This window comes from Phyllopteryx taeniolatus, chromosome 19 (assembly GCF_024500385.1).
Source record: "Phyllopteryx taeniolatus isolate TA_2022b chromosome 19, UOR_Ptae_1.2, whole genome shotgun sequence".
NCBI classification, from domain to species: Eukaryota; Metazoa; Chordata; class Actinopteri; order Syngnathiformes; family Syngnathidae; genus Phyllopteryx; species Phyllopteryx taeniolatus.
In genome coordinates, this window is record NC_084520.1 from 12,516,370 (window position 1) to 12,540,165 (window position 23,796).

The 23,796-nt window shown below is 42.4% G+C and overlaps 1 protein-coding gene across 5 annotated transcripts in view; it reads right to left on the minus strand.

The window, feature by feature from the left end:
• The window catches only part of LOC133469427 (ankyrin repeat and fibronectin type-III domain-containing protein 1), a 136,107-nt gene that overhangs the window by 15,427 nt on the left and 96,884 nt on the right, over positions 1-23,796 (minus strand). For 4 of the 5 annotated variants that reach the window (XM_061756475.1, XM_061756476.1, XM_061756473.1 and 1 more), the window contains 6 exons: positions 10,227-10,446; positions 9,807-10,014; positions 4,541-4,738; positions 3,757-3,870; positions 3,494-3,591; positions 1,152-1,242 (listed from right to left, as the gene is read on the minus strand). In XM_061756475.1, coding sequence (XP_061612459.1) covers positions 1,152-1,242; positions 3,494-3,591; positions 3,757-3,870; positions 4,541-4,738; positions 9,807-10,014; positions 10,227-10,446 — 929 coding nt within the window. Of the gene's footprint in view, positions 1-1,151; positions 1,243-3,493; positions 3,592-3,756; positions 3,871-4,540; positions 4,739-9,806; positions 10,015-10,226; positions 10,447-18,507; positions 20,319-23,796 lie in introns of those variants that run through there. The other variant, XM_061756478.1, reaches the window with a different exon arrangement.

A 23,796-nucleotide genomic window follows, 5' to 3' on the forward strand; every position in this document is an offset into this window, starting at 1 on the left:
AGTGCGTCCAAAGTCAAAACCCATACACATGAATTGCAGATCAGGCAAAATGAGGCCCAACGCTGCGCTGCGGTGCCCTCAACACCTCAGCTGTTGTTGCACATGACTTCACCATTAACTTCTCGACTGAACTCGGCCAGCTTCTTTTGTCGGCCAGCGCCAAACACCAGCCAGGGGCTACGGTTACACTCTCTGACGTCTGCAGCGGGGGTCCCACCGGCAGGCCCGCCGAAAGTCCAGCTGTCAGCTCGGTCGATGATGTCAAAGCAACGTCGGCGTGACGCTCGAATTGCCCAATGAGATCAGTGACTCAACGGCTTTAATGTGTGGGAAAGCCATGACGCATGCACAAATCAGAGGTGGCAAAACCACTCTTCAACTCCTGTATTCAAGTCAAAGTAAAAAAGTACAAACTCTTAAATGGACATGTACAAAAATAAAACTTGCATTTTTACCATCCTTTATATACAATAACTGTTCTAATCACTTAGCACAACGAAAATAGCTCAGAAAACAGTTTCTCTCTTTGATTTATTGTTACTTAAACATCACATTACATGCGGCATGTTTTTTAAGAGCGAACTAGCTACTGTATCTAGAACGTGTTCCCATAGACTTGCTGACCAGAACTGAAAAACTATGTTAAATCAGCTAATGATAACAACTGCAAAATACACCTTCCTTGAATGTGTATTTTCAGATTAGACAGAGAATTCAACACATTCGCCACAAATCAACCTTGTCGCCGACAACATAAAACAATTCTTTTCAAAAAAGCTTAAAATATGTTGCCTCCTCAAAACAAAAAACAAATTAAAAAAATCAAACAAACAAACAAAAAACTACAAGCCTATTCTTGCAAAGTACAGAGTAGAAAGTACTGGTATCTGTTTTCAAATGTAGGGACTAAAGGTAAAAAGTATTCAGAAAAATAAAGACAAGTACACATACATGAAAAATCTACAAAAGTACAGTAACTGAGTATTTGTACGCCGTTACTTCTCACCAATGTTACACGCATTCACACATACATCATGCAGATTAATGCAAGGTCAAAACTACTGCATAGATGTTATCTCAGTGAGGCCAGTCACTCACTCGTTTCAAACTGGAAGCTCAACGTTGTGTTTTTCTGTAAAATGGAGACTTACTGGAAGGAGCGGCATAGGCGGGGGTCGAAGCGAGTGCTGGCCCCCAACCCTTCATGTTGTATGCTGACACCTGGACGTAGTAGGGGGTCCCCTGGAAGGAAAGGACAGAAGCATGTTAAATTGAGGCACAGATCATTTCATAGAAAAATCATACAAATGTGTGCGTACAAAGGGCAATTTCAAAATTGTGAGTGGGAATGCTTATTTGTCTATATGTGCTGTGTGATTGACTGGTAACCAGTATGTACCTCGCCTATCACCCCAAAGTCAGTTGTGATAGGCTCCAGTAAGTCCGCGACCCTAATGAAATAAGCAGTATAGGAAATGGATAGATAACGATAATCTATGAACACATAGGGAGAAGACAACCTACTGTGTTGTCTTTGAAAAAGTAACCAAAAGTATGTGCTACTATTACAATGCATTCTTTTTATTATAGATATATATTTACAAATTTCTACTCAAATTAACAGTGAACATATCGAGCGTGTGTGCGTGTGTGGAGGGCCAGGCGTCTATCAAGGAGTTGCCGTGCCTGTGCCCAGTGTGCCGACAGCATGCCTCTGTCCTTCCATTCTCAGCCAGATCAATCTCGGAGCCGCCGACACTTCCTGACCTCGCCTTGACCCCTGTCATGTGACGGGAGTGAGCTTCGGGGCTGGCAGCGGGGTTCTCGGGAGGAGAAAGAAACACGTCTCTCTCTCTCCCAATAACAAACGGGCCGGATTGTCCATTAGTCCACATGGGCCGTGGACATAAATCAGGTGGCAGGCTACCAAGCTGCTCTTTTTAGTGTGTTGTGACAGTTTGGCAACTGTTGCTCCTCAATGGTCAGGAGCCATTTGGAACTCTAACAAACTGGGTTTTCGCCAATTGTGTGTATTTTTTTTTGTGCGTCTGTTTGTGTGTCTTTGGTTGAGCGGTTGGACCGGTGGCGACTCCAGTGGGCCATTTGATGTGTGTAATAAAGAACTTCGGAGATGTTGTTTGTGTGTAAGTAATGTGGGATAATAGCCCCTAAATTGTCCGCTTTGGCACCAGCAGCTGGAGAAGTGGGACCTCACTGTTTCTTTGTTTGCCTACAAGACAACACGTTTTTAACCCTTCATTGGGCAAGGAGTTTGGCGGGGGTCCTCCATGTGTTTTTTTTAGCAAACTCCATGCGGGCTTTCATGTGTCTTGCACTGAGGAGAGGCTTCCGTCGGGCCACTCTGCCATAAAGCCCCGACTGGTGGAGGGCTGCAGTGATGGTTAACTTTCTAGAACTTTCTCCCATCTCCCGACTGCATCTCTGGAACTCAGCCACAGTGATCTTTGGGTTCTTCTTTACCTCTCTCACCAAGGCTCTTCTTCCCCAATTGCTCATTTTTGCCAGAGCGCCAGCTCTAGGAAGGGTTCTGATCGTCCCAAATGTCTTCCATTTCAGGATTATGGAGGCCACTGTGCTCTTAGGAACCTTAAGTGCAGCAGAATGTTTTTTGTAACCTTGGTCAGACCTGTGCCTTGGCACAATTCTGTCTCAGAGCTCTTCAGGCAGTTCCGTTGACCTCATGATTCTCATTTGCTCTGACATGCACTGTGAGCTGTAAGGTCTTATATAGACAGGGGTGTGGCTTTCCTACTCAAGTCCAATCAGTATAATCAAACACAGCTGGACTCCAATGAAGGTGTAGAACCATTTTAAGGATGATCAGAAGACATGGACAGCACCCAAGTTAAATATATGAGTGTCACAGCAAAGGGTCTGAATACTTATGGCTGTGTGATATTACAGTTTTTCTTTTTTAATAAAACAGCAAAAATTTCAACAATTCCGTTTTTGTTCTGTCAATATGGGGAGCTCTGTGTATATTAATGAGAGAAAATTTAACTTAAATGATTTTAACAAATGGCTGCAATATAACAAAGAGTGAAAAATTTAAGGGGTTCTGAAAACTTTCCATACCCACTGTAAGTCAACAGTTGCTTGGCTCAGACAATGTCTATGAAGGTAAACTCTTCTGAATTCTTCACTGTCACTTACGTTATTGTATTGAGTTCATCGTTCAGTTCTTCATCTATGTATTTTGAGTATGAGCTACAGAAAGCAAAAAGAAAGCTAAGATCTTGAATCTTAGATGAGCGCCCTCGGCAAGCGGAACGAGGTAACGTTCTTGTACTTGAAAAAAAGACAGTCGTATGCTTCACTGTAATTTGTCTTGATGTGATCGGGGAACTGATATTGTGTTCATTTGTTCTTACTAGCTTAGTTCTTGGAAAACACACCCTTTTAAATGTAGCCCATTTTTACTACTTATTCTGTGTTTGTTCTTGCACGGGACAGAATTTAGAGTACAACTTACAGAGGTGAGTCCAGTGATGTTGTACTGCAGAACAGTCGTGTCCTCCACCACCACCTCTCCCAGCACAGAGCTGAAGGACAGCGTGGCGCTCCAGCTCACTGCAAACACAAACACACAGTTTAATACTACTGTATTTTGTGTTTGAGGGGCGGGGTGGCGGTGGGGGGGGGGGGGGCATTCATCAAACACTTGGCATCTTCCTAGAAAAGAGGGTTGCATGTTGCAAAACCGTGACGTCGGCTTGATCCAGCACAGCGCCTGACCTTTGTATTTGGTAACCACAGCTGAGTTGACGGATTGAGGTTCCTGGAAATCAACTGTCAGACTGGTGCTGCTGCTGACAGACAAGCGCGCTGCGCTAGGGACGTCTGGAGGGTCTAAGTGGAGAGGCACAAAGTGATAAAAAAGACAAACAGAAAGTAAGCCAGATGGAAGACTGCGATCTTGTGCGTCTCACACGCATTTCAATGGCGCGCCGTGGCGGATCACTTTAATGACATCATTTGCTCAGTTGCACAATGCGGCGCTCATTCTCCTGTGAAATTGCAGCAATTTACTGTCACTATCGCAATGACAGCCGCTCAGCATGCGAACGCACACAGATGGAGCTAATTGCAATTGTGAACAAGATTACAAACATGATTTGGACACACGGCAAATTATTTTTTTTTATTTTATTTCTTGCGCGCAAATCATATCAAATCAAATGAGCGGGTGAAATTATGAAGTGGGGGGGTGCTCTCACATCAAAGTGCAGATTGGTATGGCTTAAGGGGCGTGTGTGCGTGTGAGTGTCTGTTTTTGCGGGGTGGCTGTCTACCCAACCACTAAATGTGTCATGAAGTGCCTATAAAAATTAACACACACACATATGCGCACACACACTAGGCATCCTGGTGTGGAAGTCATTAAGTTAGCCCAGACAGAATAGCAGCCGAGAAAAGGAGTAGAAAAATTAAAAACGACTGGCGAACGGCTGCTGTAAGCCTCCCTCAGAGATTCCCGAAATCCTTTGTAGCCGCCATCAAAGTCTTGCTGGAACCTTACTTGCGTGTTCGAAGCCCGTCTGCATGCGTCTGAAGAGCCGCAGCCGCCACTCCCAGGCCTTGAGCTGCCTCTCCCGGTCCGATCCCTCCCGCTCTCCGGGACCCTCGCTGCCGACTTGGGTCTGAAGCTCCGATACGCGCTGCTCGGCCTCCTGCACCAAGGTGGCCAGATGGACCGCTCTGCCCTCCAAGCTGAAAACTGAAACACACAAAAAAGGGACAGTGTGACACGATGACTTTAAGCAGTGGTGTTGTATCATTTTCTTAAAAAAGTGCCTCTCTGCTCGGGGTTGAACCGATTAGCGACTAGACTAAATTACAGTTGGCAACTCACATCAGTACACCAAGCGATGCTGAACATCTACCGACATGCTCCAATGAAAAAACTGCGACCACATACAGTATACTGTACAGTACAATTGTTTTTACTGAACCACAAAAACATGGTGCAATTGTCAAGGAAGAAGCAGATCGCCATAAAGAGAGGAAACGAGCGAGAATAAAGAAGAGAGACTGGATGTTTTTAGAGGCTGTCGGCAGTGATCGAGTGCCCCAGTCACTGACTGCACTCGTACTTTTCGGTGACAGAGACTCTCCACCCTTTGCTTTCTAGCCACACGTACTAATGACATTATAAACACAGTAAGGTATTATTGTAAAACAATATATGTACTGTGTTGGTATGATTGGCTGTTACGTCTGCGACATTGCAACGTTGTTCACCGGATTCAAATTTGAAATTGCAGCAATGGCAGTGGCCGACGGTTTGTTATTTTATTGATATATTTTTCTAGTTATTTTATCCCTGAGCTAATATTTCGTCTACTTTAGACAATCTAGTTGGGAGTGAATCGATAGCGCCTCTGCTGGTTGGAGGGAACTAGTGCGCTCCACTATAACCCGCACTATGATCCTGTTTAGAAGCCAAAGCTGTTGTACAAACAGTTAACCATTTAATAAAAGAAATGCAGCGCAATGTAATTTTCTTGACAGAATCAATCTCTTAAATTCTTCTTTGTTTTGTACCAATGGTCTTTCATAAAGCTGACGAAATGAATAAACATGGTTGACCAACAGAAAACACTAAGCAATGAATTACATTAAATGAATTAAACAATATAACTGGGAAATACTGAAAGTCATTTTGTAGTCGACTTTTTGTTGTCCCAATAAACATTTGAATGGAGATTTCCTTGTCGAGAGATGACACCCTCCCGAAGGACACTCTGGGAAAATGAGAGTGGTGGGCAAGACAATTGCTCTTCTCGGGGAAAACAAAATGGCGGGAGCATACATTTAAGTTGTTGCTTTAAGTTTTTTTTTTTTTTTTCTCCCCTGCAAAAGTGGTGGAACATTTTGATCTATTTAAATCATGGACCGCAGCGCCAAAGAGCCTCCACGAGAGGAATGTTTCATCTCAAAGGGGCTGCAGCTTGACTATAACAATGTGGACAATCACAATCATTTATTTAACCCAAAATTAACCAAAAACAAAATAGCAGTCCAGGAGATGTGGCACCTAATATGGCCCAATAATGATTCATGACAAAAATGGCGAACCAGCAGCTTCTGTCATTCAAAATTTCTCCAACTAATCTGAAAAATCACATACAGTGCTGGCCTTGAGATACGAGTCATCTGACTCTCAAGTTTTTCGAGATAACGTGCCATCTTTTGGCCGATTCTTTGCCTTGACCTGTGGTGGCAGCGAGTTCAACTAAAGTCACTTCACAATAAGCAGCAGTTTGGCAGCTAGTGAACATTCTCCAAAAAAGAGGCTTCAAACTGTTTGTTGCTACGCCAGGTTGCTGTTTACTGTCACGCTAAACATAAAACAAAGGGAGTTAGATGTGTATTTAAAACACCCACATAACTTTGTTTTAATAAAGTCTGATTAGCTTAATGCTACGAAACAATACAAAACACTAGATGAACTAACAAAAAGCATTGGCTATAAACCTTTCAGCAACGGCTATTTGAACACAAACGGTGGAGCCACACATACTGTATAGACAGACAAATTAGCAAAACTCAAAGGCATTTATTCTTTATCCTTTGTGAAAAAATGACATTACTTCACCTTACTGAGTCAGTTGTGAAATTTTTCTTTGTGTGTGTTAGCATTATACTGCCCCCAGGTGGCCACGGTGCACACAACAGAATGAACAGCACAATGTCCATTGAACTGTAGCAAAAAAATGTGGCAAAAACTGTTTATTTCTTTACATTCTCTTTAATTATGTCATTACTGTCTGATTTTTGTAAAGTACAATATTATGGAGTGCTATTTTTCATAATAAAAAAAAGGGGTGGGGGGGTGCTGGAACAGATTTGATTTTCATTCATTTAAATGGGGAACGATGATTTGAGATACGAGTGTTTTGAGTACAGTAATGAGCGTAGTCATGAAACAAATTAAATTTGTATCTCAAGGCAACACTGAAGAGCTAATTGTATTTTTAACTTGTTATTATAAGCTAATTCCGCAGTTTTGTTTGTCAGTTCGCTATTTTAGGAAAGCTATTACAACACGTTTTGATAGTGGGCCTTGTGATTTTTTTAACATCTCAGTACAAGAACTGTGCAAAAATTATCGAAGAAGGAAACTACTTCGCGTGCAGCGATGGCAAAAAAAAATCATTTTTACTTTTGTTTTTAAGTACATATCAGAATACTTTTTGACTTTCACTTAAGTACAAGATTTGAATCAGTACTTCTATTTTGTTTTTTTCCCCCTTTTTTTAAAAACAAGTATCTGTACTGAAGTACTTTTACAACCTCTGCAACTATCTATACCATTCACTTGATGGCCATATGGATAGTGACAAAGGATTTTTCTATTGTGATGAAAACGCAATCCAGGTAAAGCAAAATTACAGTATTAGGCTCAGAGAAGACAATAGCATATTGTACTTCTTTTGGCGGCCCCTCACTCACCAAGTGTTTAGGACTGGTGTGAGTCTGTGTTTAGTCTGTGTGGCCTGCGTTTGTTCACAGTGGATTCCACTGTTGAGCGTTAGATTCCACTGTTGACAGTAAGTTTAAAGCTCTGTGTCAAAATGTCCATCTGGCTGTTTGATTGCGTGGCCCCTTTAGTGTCTCCTCGGTGGCTGCGGGCTTCTCCTCTAATGCGAGCGTCTCCATTGCCGGGTCAGTTGTTCGCTTTGATTGGCCCCCCGCGCACAATTGAACTCTACTCGCGAATGCAACAGCTGGGGTTGAGGTTTAAGGTCGGGGTTCAAGCTAGGACTTACAGGCTCCGAAATCCTAATTTGGAAATGGACTCTTGGATTGCTGGAAATAGCTGCTGAAGTTGCGATTGGACTTACGTGTCCAGCCTTTCGAGATACGAGCCATCACTCGGCCGATTTCTTTGCTTTGACTTGCGAGTGCAAACTTGAGATATGAACTCAGCTCACCTCACAGTAAGCAGCACTTCGGCAAATAACAATTCTTCAAAAAAAGAGGCTTCAAATTGTTTAATGCCACTCCCAGTTGAAGTACTGTCAAACTAAGCAAAACAAAGAGTGTAATTAAAACAACCAAACTTCGGCCACGCTAGCTTAATGCTAAAATACAGTAGAAAATAGCATTGACATGCTAATGATTACCATCTACAGGTATCTGGCGGTTTCAGAACTCTTTAAGCACTGGATAATTGAACAACAATGATGGCAATGGGGAAAGATGATATGGGATACAAGAGTTTTGAGCTACAAGCGTGCTCACGGAACAAATTAAACCACTGTATTTCCATAACTAATCCTTAGAAATGCAGTTGTTCTTTCTTGACTACGAGATTTTCAGCAAACATCACGTTCCAGTCAAGTGTTCTCAATTTAACGACACCTTTACAAGGCGTCTATGAAAGTGTGTGTAGTGCGCGTGTGGCTCGGTACGAGCAGAACAGGCGCGTTCTAATCATAACAGAAGAATGGAGCAGCAGATTATGCAGATGACTAAACAAACACTGCAGCGTGATTACCGCCATGCCATCGCTTTTAATCTATTGTCTTTGCTGCCACAACACACAAGCGTGCACACACGTACAGAAACACAGACACACGCACACAACCAACGAAAAACACAGTCACACATACACAACCACTGACAACACACACAGACACAACCAAACAATCAACAAAATCAAAAACCAAAACACACACACACACACAAAACAATGCAACACAAATACATAACCATTGCCCCCAAACACACAAACATGTACACAACCAACACACAACCATACACATTCTTCACACACATACATACAGACAACACACAACCAGATATACACTCACACACAACCAGACATATACACACACACTATATACAGTATGTACTCATGTGCACAACCACATACACTCACACAACCACCACCACACACAAACTACAGTGTACACTTACACAACAACACACACAAACAACCACATACACACACACACACGCCGCCCATCCGCGCGCACACACACGCGCGCACACCCACCCACGCACGCACACACACACACACACACACACACACACACACAAGGTAGGAGATGGTGTCATGGAGTTAGTGAATGTATTAGTCATTGCTCGGGGCAACTCCGGCAGCTACTTTTGTGAGATCGGATGTTGTCTGAGAAGCGGCACTGTGCGTCCATGGCGACCGATTTTGCTTTTCCACAAGGCATCAGCTGAAGCGAAAACAAAATCAGTAGCTGCTAAGTGCCGTGTTGTGACAAAACTGTGGTGAATGCATAGGCTTCATTAGCCTCTCCCTTTTCTACTTCTAACACGGTTGCTATGGTGACTCTTGCCGATCAAGCTCTCTGAAGTAAAAAAAAATATAGATATATAAATTCTGAATATCAATTAAAGCAGAAGGGATCAATTTTAGGATGTTAAATTACTCAATTAAGGGAAAAGCGGCCTAAATTCTGGAAGTCAATGCCACTCAAATGCTAAATTTAAGAGCCAGAGAGAGAGAGAATAACTTCCTTAGATTATTGTTGTATGCTCTGTTTGTGGGTGTTGATGCTACCAGTCACATTTGCCGTAAAATATTTTCACATGCTTGATGCAACGCGGCTAGTTTGCTGCGCCGACTGACCACTTGCAGATTTTAGTGAGGCGCCCGTGTTGTTAACGCCAAAACATTCGACTTCAAGTTATAATCATCATTGTGCAGTGGTAAAGTTGACGCATCAACTAGTCTTCCACTAGGTTCAAGCCCTAGTAAAAACACGCTAGATCAGAGGAGAGGTGCGGCGTGTTCCTCTACTCACAGTGGGGGCTTTCTTTGGCACCGGCGCGGAGCAACAGCTTGGCCATGGGCACGTTGTTGGTCATGATGGCGATGTCGAGGGGCAGGAGGCCTTCGCTGTTTGGGGTGTTGAGGTCCAGCTCCTCTAAGCTGTACTGGGAGAGCAGCAGCTGCACCAAGTCCAACTCCTGGTGCTCCACTGCTTCAAACAGCGCTTCATTGCTTTGGAACTGTGACACGAGGACAGTTTGTGGAGCGTTCAAGAAGAATACTGCTGAATTGTATCCGTAAATTCACACAGCCACAGTGTTTAATGTTGTTTGGCTCCGAAAGAAAGGCGCTGGTCAGGAACATGTGATGTTAGTACCTGATTCTCAGTCTATTTTTAGACAACAATGTTCTGGTGATTTATTATTTTTTCCTGACGTCGCCTCGTACTTACAATGGTGGTTTTGCGCAGCCTCTCCTTGTCTCCTCCCCGTCCCGACAACACACTGTCCTCCAAGGCAGAGGGGTTGGTGCTCACACGGAACTTTCCAGACAAGTTGCGGTACAGGCGGCGAGCCGCACTTGGCGAGGACAAGCTGGCTGACTTGCGGGCCGGGGTCGGCTGGTGGACCTGGTCCCCCCTCATGGGCTGCGTCATCGTGGTTGAATCGGCCCTGCAGGAACAAAGGATGAAGACGAAAAAAAATTTACATTTATGAAGCTTGATGACTTCGCGCTACATTAAGCACCACATTGCAACCTTAATTCTCTACCGCTACCACACAGAGATGGGGATGACTCACATTGCAGTAAATATCAGCTTAAAACATCAGTTGCTGAAGCCTTTTGAAAACCAAGAATTGATACAACATGTGCAGTTAAACACAAAATGATTCATACCTGGCCAATTTTTTTGTTAATATGATGTCGTTTTTTTTAAATGTATATCATAACTTCGATTTATATAGCACCTTTCAAGCGTTTCAGGTTGAAAATGACAAAGACTGTGAAAAATAGTTGAAATTTGTAAATTACTCATACTCCTGACCTTATACAACTCATTTTTTTTAGGAACACACCATCTTTTGCACCATCCTAAGGAGCCATGGTGACTTCTAGCATAACCGAGAGCAGCCTTTCCTAAACTTTTTTTTTTTTTAGCCACGCACCCCTTTCAACACCCTAAAAGAGTTGAAATAATGGCAAAAATAAAAGTCAAAACAAAGTGTGTGGGTGAGATATATTTTGTTTTATAGAGGAAATGTCTACACTACCAGTCAAAATTTTGACACTTTTTAGCGCAATTGAATGACAAAGTGTGTCCAAACTTTCTGACTGATAGCGTACACATACGTTTAACATTTGTATTTGTAACATAACAAAAAAAAAAGAATGGGTCCAAGCACGGTTATAGTGTCTGCCCGGTTAGAGCGTCTGCCTCACAGTTCTGAGGACCGGGTTTCAATCCCCGGCCCAGCCTGTGTTGAGTTTGCATGTTCTCCCCGTGCCTGTGTGGGTTTTCTCCGGGCACTTCGGATTTCTCCCACATCCCAAAAACATGCGTGGTAGGTTTATTGAGGACTCTGTACGTGTGAATGTGAGTGCGGATGGTTGTTTGTTTCTATGTGCCCTGCGATTGGCTGGCAAGCAGTTCAGGGTGTACCTCGCCTCCTGCCCGATGATAGCTGGGATAGGCTCCAGCACGCCCGCGACCCGAGTGAAGAGAAGCGGCTCAGAAAATGGATGGCTGGATGGATGCATGGGTCCAAGCAATGTACCATTACTGATCTATGGCATGGTAACAAATAACAGTGATCTGCCAGATTGGACGCATGTGTACATTGCATTGTGTTTTTTTTTTTTTTTTTCTGTGCCACATGTATCTTCGTACAGATGCGACGGCAGACTAGTCGTCATATCTGCAGTGTCGCTCTTCGCCGTCACCTCTCTTGCATCTCAAACAGATAAGCATATTCTCTCCCTCTTGTGTCTCGGCACGGCCGGTATGGAGACTATGCACCGTCTCCGGTCCGCCATGAGAACGCCGTCGGCGACCGTCTGCTCAGTGGTGTCGGCACACACTCAGCTGCTGAAGGAAATGTCAGCAGGAGCCTAAAGGCGACGGTGACAGACTATGCGATAGGTCCCACGCACCAAACAGGAGGTGGGGAGATAAATGAAGCCCTCAAGTGGAAACTTTCAACAGCTTTCTCTCCTTCTGTTCCTTGCCGGGTCTCATTCATCTTCCGGCACCCCCTCCTCCCCTGACCAACTGTCTCATGTTTCACATCTTCATCGGCCTTAAATTAATCTGTTACAGTGATGATAATTGCATCTGTAAATGACATGTACTCCATGTCACATGTCTTTTAAACACTCTGTCAAGGCGATGTCACATAAATTGGGCGGAGAGGTCCTGGGGAGAAACTAATTCTCTCTGAGACTTTGAATAGAAGAGCTTCAGCACACAACAAACACATTTGCACAACAGTCACACATGAATCTCACGACAATGTCCAGGAAAGAGCAAATATTTTAAACATTCTTTCAAGGCGATGTCACGTAGAATTAAGCTGAGAGGCCCTGGGGAGAAACCAGTTCTCTCCGAGACGTTGGAAAGAAAAGCTTCAGAATTTACACAAAAGACACACAAGTCCTGGATATGAAGTCCATGTCCGCGACAGACCAAATCTCTAGAAAAAGCATTCGGACACAAAGCAGGGAAACATCAGTCCTGAATCTCAAGACAGTGTCCATGACAGACCAAAGCTCCAGAAAGAAGAAAAGACTTTTTCTCTGTTTCTCAAAAGACTGCTTCATTGTATATCGTCCTAATCGTGGAACTGATAGGCTGTTCATTTTTACTTTGTTGTCACGGTGTTTGATGACACCACAAGATGCAAACAAATTGAAGCACCCATCTGAAAATGTCTTAAAAGGGTCGTTGTAACTGAGTTATGTCACAGAGGAAAACAACGTTAAGGAGTAATACTGTTCATCAAAAGCCATGTACTGCAAGTCTGTATATTTACAATTCAATCCAAAGGCCCATAGCAGCAGTGGGGGACTCAAGTCACATGACTTGACTCGTGTCAGACTTAAGTTGCCAATTTTAGGACTTGGGACTTGCTTGGGATTTGACTTTTTTTTGATAGAATAGATCCTCTTGCTATCCGTAACTGGATCATATTCATCAGGGACAGTTGTGATACGGTGATCAATTGCCACCTAAACTTCACATGAAAATGCATTATAAATTCAAGAACACGATTATCATCCATCACTTCGGACAACTTGATTAGATGAATTGCAAAACCAACAAGCTGATGTGAAAAGGCTGCCAGGGTTCGGCAAGTGGAAGAAGGTAAATAAAGGAGTGGAGTCAGGACGGGCCATCGCGCCATATGTCAAAAGGTATCCAACAGGCCACGAGCAAATTTGTCAAGTACAGAACATCTGTAGGAAAAATGTTATTTATATTCCCGCTGCGCTATGGACGTGTGAGTCCACACGAGCATGCTTGCACACACAAACACTCCCACTGCACATGCGGGCCGTACGACAGCTGACAGCGGGCCACTTTGTGGCCGTTTAAGCAGCGCCGAGCCCTTGCAACAAGCCCTTTTTCACGGGGCCGATACACCTAAAATACCCCCCGATCCCTGTCGCTTCCCGCTCTGTCCCATCCATCTCCACTCCCTCCCGTAATAGACGACTTATTTTAGACATCCTCGTGTTCCCGGCCGGGCCGAACCTATTCCAGTGTTCCAGATAAAGCGTGGCAGGTATTTGGAATAATTTTTCCATGGGCCTGGCCCGGAAGATAAAACGAGATATATTTGTAATGCGTGTGCCGGTATCCCATTTCAAAGAGAAAGCCCATCGGAATCCGGCCCCGGGCTTATTGTTATTTGCCTGAGATGGAACAGATGACTTTTTTTTTTTTCTGTCGGCAGGACGGTGCCCCATCACTCTCTGACGACATCAGGGAGTGTTGCGTGTGTGGATGTACTTTCAAAGAGATGCTCCATCTACTACGGTACATTTTGTTAAAGAAGCTTCAATGTTCTGTGCTGCTATGTTCTGTTACAAAATCAGTCCGAAATCTCTGTCAATCATGTTCAATATATATTAGAACCCTACAGCTGACATGTTTTAAAATGCAAATCATTCCACATTGTCTTTTTCTCACAGCAATACGTTACAGACGACCCTCAACTCTGAGCGCTCCCCCTCCAGTTTTACCAGTTTAGCAGAGATGGCAAGCTGCCATTCTAGGACAATCAAAAACCTATAATTTGCGCTACAAAAAAGACATCAACTCTGAAATCACGCAGTGATCATAATGGACAAACAAAAAGAGCAACATTCTTCCCCAGGCAATGAATGTTAAGACGCATACAGTTGAGGTCTATTGGGTATGGGCCCTTTCTTCAATCCTGACAGTGATGATGTGAAACCATCGTATATAAAATGCTCCAGCTGGTGAAAGGATTGCAGAGTTGTTGGAGTACATTCAAAGGGAGCCACAAGTATGTACTTAACAGCTCAAAAGAGGGGCTATCTCAAAAACATGTCAACGCGGGCAGCTGAGTGGAAAATTCTGCCCAATATGACGATGCCACAGTTCCATTGCGAAATGCATAGGGCACGCTGACGAGTGCCAGAACAATCAATATTATTCAGATTGGCTGTCCTCAAGACATTTTGTTCAGCTATAAAAAAGCAACAATAAAAAGTAAAAAGACCATCTCGGTTTCATGTATAAGAAAAAATGAGGACCAAAATGCAAATCCTTGTCTCAGCCTCATTAGCACAGACGTGCATCGTTATCGCCACAGAGGACGTAATGTTTTTCATGTTGGCGTGTGCCTTACTTTGCCGTGAAAAAAATCTGATAAAGGTGTGGAAAGCCATGAAAATGTATGTCTATCAATAGATTGTTTTTGATCACGTGATCGGGATTCGTTTGTCTGCCATGTTGGAGTTGGAGATCAGGAGGATGAGCTAGATTTGAATCAGAAAGACGAGTAGGCCAACTCGTTTGTTTTTTTTATTTATTGTTTCTTGGTATAACCGTAATCAGTTCATACCAGCTATGTGATAAATGTTCCAATCTCCTTTAGATGTGTTAAGATAATGGCTAAAAAGTTGAACAGAGAAATTTTGGATGCGGTGGCAACCGGCGACCAGGTGGCCATCTTAAACAACTACGATCCCTAGACAATTCAAACATCTCTCACCGCCTAACTGTGCGAAGACAAGCGGTAATAAAACAGACTGTTTTACTTAATGACCCGGAATAGTTGACAGATTGGGTTACTTCGCTAAAACAGATTTGACTTCACCTAACATTAGCCTCAAGGCTCGATACGGATAGGCATGGTGAGAGTCAACTGTGATTCTGGTAATCAAATAATCATACATTTCTGCCATGTATGTTCGTTTAATATACAACCCCAATTCCAATGAAGTTGGGACGTTGTGTTAAGCATAAATAAAAACAGAATTCAATTTTCTTCTAATGATGTTCATCCTATATTTAATTGAATACACTACAAAGACAAGATATTTAATGTTCAAACTGATAAACTTGATTGTTTTCAGCAAAGAATCATTAACTTAGAATTTTATGGCTGCAACACATTCCAAAAACATGCGTGGTAGGTTGATTGAAGACTCTAAATTGCCGGTAGGAGTGAATGTGTGTGCGAATGGTCACGGGCATTCAATGTTGGTTTTCGGCCTTGCCGCTTACATGCAGTGATTCTCTGAACCTTTTGATGATATCATGGACCGTAGATGATGAAATCCCTAAATTCCTTGCAATTGTACGTTGAGGAATATTGTCCTTAAACTTTTCGACTATTTTCTCACGCACTTGTTCACAAAGAGGTGAACCTTGCCCCATCTTTGCTTGTGAATGACTGAGCAATTCAGGGTAACTTTTGTTCTACCCAGTCATGGCATCCACCTGTTCCCAATTAGCCTGTCCACCTGTGGGATGTCCCAAACAGGTGTTTGATGAACATTCCTCAACTTTCTCAGTCTTTTTTGGAACGTGTTGCAGCCATAAAATTCAAAGTTAATGATTATTTGCTAAAAAGTTTCTAAGTTTGAACATTAAATATCTTGTCTTTGTAGTGTATTCAAATATAGGTTGAACATGATTTACAAATCATTGTATTCTCTTTTTATTTATGTTTAACACAACGTCCCAACTTCATTGGAATTGGGGTTTTAATACCACGACAAAACTCGACCAAAAACCTGTGTTACCTACGAGTGCTGAACTAAAATGTAAACATTGAAAATGGAGAAATGTACTGCACGTGCAATATGTAATGTGTTTTCTCTAATGTCGCTATGTGTTAAAACCTTCAACGAGGTCTTCAGAACAAACACAGATGTATGGACTGGCTATCTGTCCAGAGTGAGATCAACTCTGTTGAGTCGTGAAAGTCACAATGTCTCTCTTTTCCTTGACAAAGGTTTAGTCTCCTTGCCTTGATTCAAAATTGGTGCCTGTAAACTGTGACATTAACACTTGGTCCCTTGCATCTGTCTTGCACAGTAATTCACGTCGACCTTTAATATCAAATGCATCTATTCAAATTCTCAATGAGCACAGGAATAAAACAATGCGTCAACCTCCAACATGGTGGCCGTGGGCATCATTACTGCCTCCTGCAGGACCGAAGGGGAACAGTAATAAACCTTTGACTGGGCAAACGGCCATATCGCATTAATTATGCAGCTGAAAAAAAGATATTTTAAGACAAATATTTAAGCCTTGGCTGAGGCATGCAATATTTTTACTGCGATCGTGCAGTGATTAGTTTTTACTTTTGTTTTTTTTTTAAAAAGAGAAAAGCTTTCCTAAGGCTTACTCCTAAAGCTTTCGCTACAGACCTGATTCATACATTTCCATCAATCATGGTTTGACATGGTGGAATTTTTAATCTATATTTGTCTAAATGCTATTAAAAATGTTTATGTTTTTCCCAAGTGCCTGGCAAAGGCCTCGGGGGTAGGTTAAACGTTGGTTAAATGTTTATATATACATTAGTAATGGGTTATACCTCATTTTTCTGATTGAATTACATGATGGTGTTTGCTAAAATTATCCGTGGCACCGACTTTCCACCAGTGAAGGCGGCCCATAGAGCGCACTTGCACTTATTTTCATTTCGAGTGAAGAATGGAAAGATTACAAACAAAGATTACCCGAAACATTTAAGCCTCGTGTTTTGAGATGGCCCAAAAGGCAACGTGTTACACTGGACGGACGGAGCCAACTGAAAGCAGGGTGGCGGGGCGAGAGACAGTTAGAGGAGAACGTTGCAAAACTGACACACATACACACGCGCGCGCACACACACACACACACACACACATGCTGAGAGAGTACGCTGGCCGCTCTAAATGTGGCTTGTAGAAGGAAATTCTGAAATCCGAGTCTTGGCACCAGACAGGCTGGAAGCAGGCAGGCTTCTGGACACAGAGCACACACACACAGAGAGAAAGAAAGAGAGGAGGGAGAGAGCATGGAGGGATGGAGGGCTTTATTACGAGTTTCATTTAGGCGTCCGCTCTGTTTGGCTCTTATCAGCTTATAAGCAACGTGAGGCCATGCCAACACGGTGACCTACGACGTCTCGCTCGCTCCGTCGGCATGGCAACACAACAAATGCCTCCCCGTTTCTGCAGGATATTAAAACACGGGCATGTGTGCGGTCCCCTCCTCGTGCGCGCATGCGAAGTTTCGCTTAATGCGCTAGCCAGCCAAGACAATCAGATTTACTTCCATTTCTCGGGTCGCATTTACATGGACGCCATTTTATGGAGTGATGCATCAGGTGTGTGTTCGGGTTTCAGCATTGCTTTTCACTTCATCCACCAAAGGTGTCTTTACGTGGGGACGACTTCGCCACGTGCGGCACACATTCTAAAAAGGTTAAAGGACCTGGAAGTCATGTACCGGACCAGGAACATTAATACGGACTGTGATTGAAAAAGAAATAGCTGATAAGCAGTCTCACTGAAACATTCCCGTGTGTGTGTTAAGGTTGCAAAGAGGTGGAACATTTCCATGGGTATGGAAGCTGGGGAATTTTGGAAAGATTTCAAATTGGAAACTTTGAATGGGAATTATGGGAATTTATGAGAATTAACTCATTGCCAGCCATTTTCAAAACAACAGCAAAAAATTGTGACACATTAAGACCAAACCAGTATCTGAGTCATAATCAATTTATGCTTGTGCACTTTTCTGCACTGACAATTTGAAATCATGTCGTGTTTTTTTTTTTAATAGAGATGGAAATTTTATAGCTATAAATTTATACAAGTCAACGATTAATTCCAAAAATAATTCACAGATTAATCAATTATTGAAATAATCGGTAGTTGCAGCGCTACCCGGAACCTTTTGAAGCAAAGCGTACACCCCTCTTCTTTCACCAGAAAAAAAAACTTGCTTCTATCTTTTTCAAATTATTAGTAATCAGCAGTAGAACATGGGTTTGGTTTCACCCAAAAGGTTTCTGACCAAAATGCGGAGAAAACGAAAAACATGTCAACCAGGACAGTGACTTTAACGCTTATTTGTTTTGCTTTTGTGACATCGCAAACTATAAAACAAAAACAAGACGGAGAAGGGGCTTTTGATGGCAATACAATAATTTATTTACACGGAAAGATATATTTCAAATCCAAAGTACAAGTTCTCTTGCCTGCAGTAATCCCCTTGGAGGTCATCACACTTCCCCAGGCCTTCTCTGCCACACCTTCATGCACTCCTGGAAGGATTCTTCCACGATCCTGCGCAGCTCCGTCATCACGGCCATCTTGATGTCGTCCTTGTTTTCAAAACAGGTCCCCTTAATTACCCCCTTGAGCTTGGGGAAGAAGAAAGAAATTACGACGAGCCAGGTCGGGTGATTAGGGAGGTTACTTCAAAACTGCAATTTTCTTCTTGGCCAGGAACTGTCAGATGCTCAGGGTATTGTGAGCAGGCACGTTGACACGGTGAAGCAGCCATGCGTTATTCTTGTGATTTGGGGTTGAAATATATCTTTTGCGAAACCAGTCCTGGAAACCTTCCTGATAAACCTTGTGCTGGCATGAAATGTAGTTGTTTTACTCAGGATTATTTAAAAATATATTTTTCACAACTATATTTAAGTTCCCTACCTTCAGTTTTCCAAATTACTGGTGAATGCTTGTGTATTCACATACGTTCCTTTTAATTCCGTTGTCATCGAAAACCCTCGTGTGTAGCCACCACAGCCTTGTCTGCTTCACCCATGCTTTTCACGCATGTGTATCTATTTTATATGATGTGAGGACACAAATATGCAATAAATTAGTTCCGCCTGTACAACGGGAATTAACAATCCCATGCTGATCAACTGCACCACACTCACACAAGCATTTGTGTAAGAGAATAGTTGATTGCTATGAATTGTGTGGAATTGATTGTTGAATAATCGCGAATTGACACTGAAACTGTCATTTAGATCATTAAGAAAGAGATTTGCCCATTCAGTTAAATTTTTTTTTTTACAAATTTACAAAACAACAAATTGTTAACCCGACCAAAAGTTGCTTGAGAACATTTTGTCGAATACAAATTCACTCCTCTCTAAATGTAATGTAATGTACTAGTATGCTTTCATTGCTCAATGACTGTCCGTACTTGTGTTTTTAGGTCCTAAATGTATATTTTGCCATAGTGGCTCGTTTGCTGTAGTACGAGAGGCGCTTCTGTTACCGGAGACCTTGTGTTCTTGGCTCGTAAAGAAGGAAAAATACATGCTCTATAGGGTTTAAATCAGGTGACCGACAGTCCATTGCTCTCCTTTGGCTTCACTGTTTCAATACTTTTGTAGGGGAGTGTATGTATGTATAGATAACATCCATTCATAGACACTTTTTTAAAATACATTTTTCGATGTTTTTTTCTCAGATGGTATTCTAAACTTTTTCGCTCTGCTGACATCAACTGGCTGCTCTATTTAGTGAGTGACCTCTCATCAGGATCTTTATCCCATTAGCACAGCGGCGCGGTGAACTTTTCCCGCGGTTTGTCGCGAAATGCTAAAAGAGTGCCGCAATGGCCGGAGCGGGCGGCACTGATCTTGGATCACATCTGCTGCCGGTCACAGTTATTAAAAGGGTAACACAACCTTGTAGGTATTAACTCATACATGACTCGCTTTGAAGTGTGAGCTGTGTGCATAATTGGCGAGCTGGAACAAACTGTGAAAGACTGCGGGCGTGGATGCCGTGTACGCGCACCTAGGGGACGGCGCGTTGCACGTTCCCACATGCGTGTGGCGATGTTTGTCTCCATTTTTTTCCCCTATCACTCTTTTTATCTTGTCCTGAGTCACTCATTTTCTCACCTCTCTCTAGGCAGAGTAGCAGCGAAAGAGTGGGCGGTCCGTTGTATGTTTAACCTTTGAGGTGGGCCTGCTGTGCTGAGCAAGGCTTGCCACCTGTTGGCTCTATGTTAGTGCGTGCGTGCGTGCATGTGTGTGTTTACGTGTTCAAGCAGAGGTAAATCTCTTAATTTTGATGAGCAGAGACAGCGGAGTCGCCATGGGGATGTGGCGATGGCACGGTACTGATGTTCTCAGGAAAGGGGGTGGGGGGAGGGGGGGCATCTGAGCAGGGTTCTCACACACACACACACACACACACATGCACACGTACACAAATGTACACACAAACATGACCCCTCCTCTGTCAGAGGCTTGGTGACACCATGTCTCCCACGGGCGATTGAGGGCCCAGCCTGGGTGGCTCCAGGCCTTGTGTGTCTCTCAGTGTGAGTGTATGTATCACTCCAAAGGGGTCCCCGCTTGGGTCGCCATATGCCACCCACCCAGCCACGGACGAGAGAGAAGGGCGGAGGTGACCCCTGGCCACGGACTGAAGCCACCAGTTGGCCCATTCTCTCAGTCACACGCCGGCCGGGCGCCATGTTTAAAGTCCCACGGCTGTTTTTCCGGGAGAGCGATGAAGGGAGGTGGTTCGGCGGGGGCCTCGCAGATGAGGCCTATTCTCCGGACCATGATAAAGCCTTTGTAAACACAGACGGGCAAACACACACAGACAAAACAACCCGAATTCAATGCAGATTCATTCCAATTGAGTGCGTAGTCAATCTGCTTTTCTTTAACAAAGGATGCCCAAGTAAGATGATGATTGTGACCAAATGGAAACGTTCCATTTCATAATAGGCTCTTTCTAACTTATCCCAAAGACGCAACTGAAGTAGAAAAGTATAAAGAAATCATTGGTGGGCTGAAATGCAGACAAAACCAACAAAAAGAATGTATTTTTTCACCATTGTTTGATTATGCAGTAGTTACAACTGAGTAGGGCTTGTATTATTAAGAACATCACGATTTAATTCCTATTCTTTGGGTTGCGATTCAATTCCATTTTTTAGGTCGCAATTTGATTCGATATTGAAATGCTTTGATGTCGATTCAGTAAGAAGTAGAAATGCACAATTTTTAAATAGCTGCCATTATTCTTAGTGTTCCAGATTTACACAGGAAATGACAAATTGCAACCAACATATGAGTCCATATTTTTACCCACTCCTACAATTGAGGTTTTTTCTTTTCCCTACTGAAATACATTTTTGTCTTTACTTTTCAACTGATCTAGGATGTGGCCTTCACATTATTCAGATTTATTATATCTGCACTTTTCGAAATACAGAAGAAGAAGAAGAATCACTTTACAATTAAGTATTTATTTGTCTTTGTCTAGCGGTGTACAATTGTGTTTGTTTGTGTTCGTGTGTCTCAAGCAGAGTGGTAAGTAGAGAACAACTAATTTATACTATGTTGGCAAAAGGTTTATGTATTAACGTTACACTTGCATATTTATATGGGAATAGCTGAGAGGCCCACTTTTATTGGAAATTATAGCAGCGATGGATATGCTTTCCAGTGATAGCCATAAGGCTGGCGGCACTTTGTTTTTTCACTCATGTATCAATAAATAGGTGGTACTGTCTGTGGTGCTGAAGTAGTAAATCCATACATATGTCTAGTTCATCTTGGATTTTGAGAAACTCTGGTTTTAATCAGATTCAAAATAATCAAAATGTTAACTCACGATGAATTCGTTACATTCAGTTTGACACAGAGCTGCAAGTACCACTCACAGTGAGAAGATATGGATATTCAACATTTATTGGATGTATTATTTTCCTATCATTGTGAAAATAATGGAAAGTATATTCAAACCCTTCAAACCTCACTCTTCATAGCTTCCATTCTATTTCATTACAGCATTTTCCTGAGGCCTTCATGGACATTGAGAACGCTACAAAACGGTTTCAAACTCCTAAACTAGCTCTCTTGGCCCAAAATTCCCCGAACTGTCACAGTCTGTTTGTCTCTCAGCATAAACGGCAATGAGCCACTAAATTTATCGTCAAGAGTCGAGCCACATGAGACTGTTTTACTGCTGAGGGCTGCCCGTAGGTCTACCACTGGTCCATATTATGTATATCATTATATATATGTCAGACTTTGTCATAAGTTGTTAGGAGACGATCACTATTCAGCATTTAAGCAGAGAGCGCTCCATAAGTTACCACTTTGAACATCGACGTGAATTCATCCTACTGCACCTACATTTGAGAAATCTCGGAGTTTCTCTGAGAAGTCAGAAATTAGTCAAGCAAAACATTTAACCAAATCAAAAATGCAAGTAAATAAGTTTAAATTAAACCACTCTCTTAATCAATAAGTATTACTTGGCTTTTTTTGTGGAACACTATGTATTTTTTGGATACTGTTTATCGAGGCATCGACTTTGAAGTTTACGGTCAAACTAATCATAAAACATGGAAAATTACACACTGTGCATTTAAAACAACCACATCAAAACTTTGCCTTAAAGTCTGTTAGCTTCATGCTAACACATAATGGGAAACACCATAGACAGGCTAACAAATAGCATCTACATGGCAGTGTTATAAGCCTGTAGGGACCAGATATTTGAACACTGACAGTGCAGCAACACATGAAGGCAGACAATTTGAAAAAACTCAAAGGCATATAATCTTTATCCTCTGCAAAATAAAAAAGATAATAATATTACAGCAGCCTACTGAGTCACTTACAGGACTTGTGAAACTCTTTGTTTGTGTATGACTGTATTGTACTGCCTCCCAACTCACGCACACCAGAAGGAGCCGCAAAGAATTAATCATGATGCACAAAGTGTTTAATGCTTTGTTATTAAAATATGTTTTTACATAGTCAAATATTATAGAGTGCTATTTTCCGTATTAAAACCACATTGCACATGGTATTGTCATTGATTTCAATGAGGAATGATGTTTTGCGATACAACTGTTTTGAGTAACAACTGTGGTGACAGAACAAATTCAACTTTTATCTCAAGGCACCACTGTAATTACGTTTTACTATTTAAAATAATTTCAGTTAAAAAGGCAACACGGTGGTTAGTGGAACTGCCTCACAGTTCTGAGTTTCGAGGTTCGACTATTGACTCTGGGCTTCCTGTGCAGAGCTGGCATGTTTTTCTTCTGTGCTTGGGTTTCTACCAATTTAGGGCAGCTGTGGCATAAAACCTTACATTTGATGGTGGTATATTTGTACAGGATTTGGCTATATTGCTTGATAAAAAAAAAAAGTTAATCCCATTGTTAGAAAATCTTGAGTCTCTAAACACTTTTTATAATAATATAATATAAATAACCCTGGAAACAAGGATGGTTCTAAATAAAATATTACAATTACAGTATCACATTCTTCAATAATGAGTAAAATAATAAAGTATAGTCTGAAGGAAGTAGTATAAAAGCCCAACAATTCCAATGATTCATTGGAGGTTTTCAATAGATTCCATGCTGATGACTTTGCATTTCAAGGCAGCGCCGCTGGTCTAGTCAGTGGTTGGGCTCGCTTGGCTTGACCTCCCAGGAGTATGACTCGCCATGCAACGTCTCATCCTGGGGTCCCTTG